Source organism: Phytophthora parasitica, assembly GCF_000247585.1.
Source record: "Phytophthora parasitica INRA-310 unplaced genomic scaffold supercont2.20, whole genome shotgun sequence".
Classification (NCBI taxonomy): Eukaryota; Oomycota; class Peronosporomycetes; order Peronosporales; family Peronosporaceae; genus Phytophthora; species Phytophthora nicotianae.
The window spans coordinates 494,490-497,193 of NW_008649006.1; the positions used below are offsets into that span (position 1 = coordinate 494,490).

Consider the following 2,704-nt stretch of genomic DNA (forward strand, 5'->3'; position numbering starts at 1 on the left):
TCAGCCTCCAACCATCAGCGCAACGTTCGCCGCAAGCTCACAATTCTGAAAATACACACCAAACCCAAAAGAAAATGCCATCGTGAAGCATACACTCATACGCACGCACCTGACGGACATGCTAGGATAGTTGAGCAAGATCTGGAAGAATTTAAAGCGAGCGTCTTTCCCGATGAACCCAGCGATTCGACCTTTCAGGAGCGATCTTCCTTCTAAACAAGCTGACATGTAAGCGTAATTTATCCAATAGTGCTGATCAGCAGCACTGACAGCGTTGCATCAATGACTGCCCCACATGAGTCGCTAGGATAGCATCTTTTCGGTTTGGCTCTTTCAAACTTGAATCGAAGGTCTGGGATCGTTCCAGAGTGACGAAAGAAACCCGAGCAAGTGCTGCAAGACACGTCGTTCTAGTGATAACCGGCCTTACCTCTAAGTCTTAGAACGAATACACTTCGCACGAGGCGTGCCTCGACACATTTCAAATTCTAGCTTGAGACAAGCCTCGGTAGTCAACAAGGTGTCCACAGGCAGCATGCGTTTGCTCACTTGTTTTCTCTATCAAACTAAGAAGTAGTACAACGGCGGCCACGTGCGTTAAAAATCACACCCGTCGGTCGGACGAGGCGGAAGGCAGTTGAGCATCATCTTGACATTTCTCCGCGATCCATGGACCATGACCACCCGCCAAGGAATCCCGTCAAGGATACCTTGGCAAGCTGACCAACACCATTTTTCCTTGCCCTTGTTTGGTTCATTCTGCAATCCACGACCAAGCACTCAAGTGAGCAACAACCTCCAAGACTTTTCTTGATGGACCTCGCGCTCACCACCCTCGATGCTCTTCGCCAAATCTTTGAGTTGCGTGATGCCATTCGTCGCCAACGCCACGAGAACCGGAAGACTTATCTGCGGATGATGGAGATCTACGTCGAGCTTCAACTGTCGCCACCTCTTCAAGAGAACCCCACCCTGCAACGAGCAAAAGCCGTCCAGAGGTTTGTGACTGCGGTGGACTCGTTCTCGAAGTATCTGCAAAAGTATTATGACATGCACCGAGTTGTTCGGATGTTTAAACATGTCAAAATGGAGGAAAAACGACAGAAAATCGCCTCCGAAATCGACGAACTCTTCCGAATGCTGAACCTCGCTGCGACTGTGACGGCGATGAACGCACAAGCTACGGCTTCCAGTAACGCGGCGAAACTCTTTGCTAAGCTTGAAAATATGCACGGTGATATCCGACTTAGTCACGACCAAATCCACGCTGCACTCCTTGCGGACAGGCAACAACTTGAACTAGTCAAGAAGAAGAAGGTGGTGAATGAACGGGGGCCTACAGTTGAGAAGTTCGCTGCCATCGAGGTGGGGGAGGTCCGTCAACCATCCTTCGTGGAGACGGATACACCCGCTGTCACTGACGAGAAGCCCGCGTTGAAGTATATCGAGGAGAATCCGACAGCTGAAACGAAGCTTGACGATGAGTTGGAAGAGAAGGCATTAACTGATGAGGCTACATTGATGCAGGTAATGGCAGAGGTTGGAGGAAGTGACATGGACGAGAATGCAGATACCGAGATTGAGGAGAAGGTGCTGAACTCTGCATCGAGCCAAAGCACTGCTAACGTGGTGATTGGTGCGAATGTGCTGGCCGTTCCAAAAGTTGAGTTAGCCGAATTGAAGCAGACAAGTGCGGGCGATGACGCAGAGGACAAGACACCAACCGGTGAGGAGCCAGCGTTGATGGAAAACGTTGTCGATCAGGTGGACAAGGAGAAGGAGGCGGCTCCGCAGTCTCCACTGTCTTCGTCTACTCCTATTGATGAGTCATCAGTTCCACGACTAATTCAGTTACTTGGATCGGATCAAACAACAGAGCAGCAAAAGGAACGAGCTCTGCTGCATCTCATGAGCATGTGCGTCACCAGCAGCAACCGCGTCCAAGTCTACAAAACCAAGGGGATTCCTGTACTCACGGACTTGGTCCACAACTCCGACAACTTCTTCACTCAGCTCTACGCTCTGCACTGTCTGAGCTGGTTCACCTTCTCCTATTCCAAGATGAGCGAATCCGCTTTCATGAAGCTGCAAGAGTGTGCTCGAGAGCCAACGCACTCGGAAATCCTATCAATCTTACACGAACTGCAGTACGGGGACGACAAGACGAAAGAAGTCGCAGCACTGCAATGCTCCTGCTTGGCTACACGTGGAGACGGAGACACTCTGCGTCGCGTTGGAGTGTTGCCTCTACTGGTTCGTCTTCTGTCTGGCGGCACCGCAAACCAACAGCTCTGGGCATCTGAAGCCTTGGTGACTCTCGCTAGTGACAGCGACGAGACCTGCGTGGCAATCACACGTGAAGGAGCCATCCCACCGCTGGTTGAGCTGTTGCGTTCTGGCTCGGACATGCACAAACAGGAAGCCGCCTACGCTCTGGGAAATCTGGCTGCGAACAACCCAGTGAACCGAGCTAAAATCGCTCGTGAAGGCGCCATCCCTCCCCTCGTGGCGTTTGTGAAGGCTGCGACGGATGCTCTGAACCAATGGGCTGTATATGCTTTGGGCTTTCTGTCACTTAGCAACGAAGAGAACCGCGTGCTGATCGCTCAAGAAGGCGCCATTCCTGCTCTAGTTGAACTACTGCGCACAGGAACGCGAGCTCAAAAGCAGTGGAGTGCGTACACACTCGGGAATCTGGCTCATA

The 2,704-nt window shown here is 51.6% G+C and overlaps 1 protein-coding gene across 1 annotated transcript; it reads left to right on the plus strand.

Moving 5' to 3' along the window:
- Positions 1-813: 813 nt before the first annotated feature.
- Positions 814-2,678, plus strand: PPTG_10059 (hypothetical protein; the record flags this gene model as incomplete). The annotated part of the gene is made up of 1 exon (XM_008905300.1): positions 814-2,678. A coding segment is annotated over one exon (1,863 nt), but the record flags the coding sequence as incomplete, so codon positions are not given.
- Between the last annotated feature and the right edge of the window lie 26 nt (positions 2,679-2,704).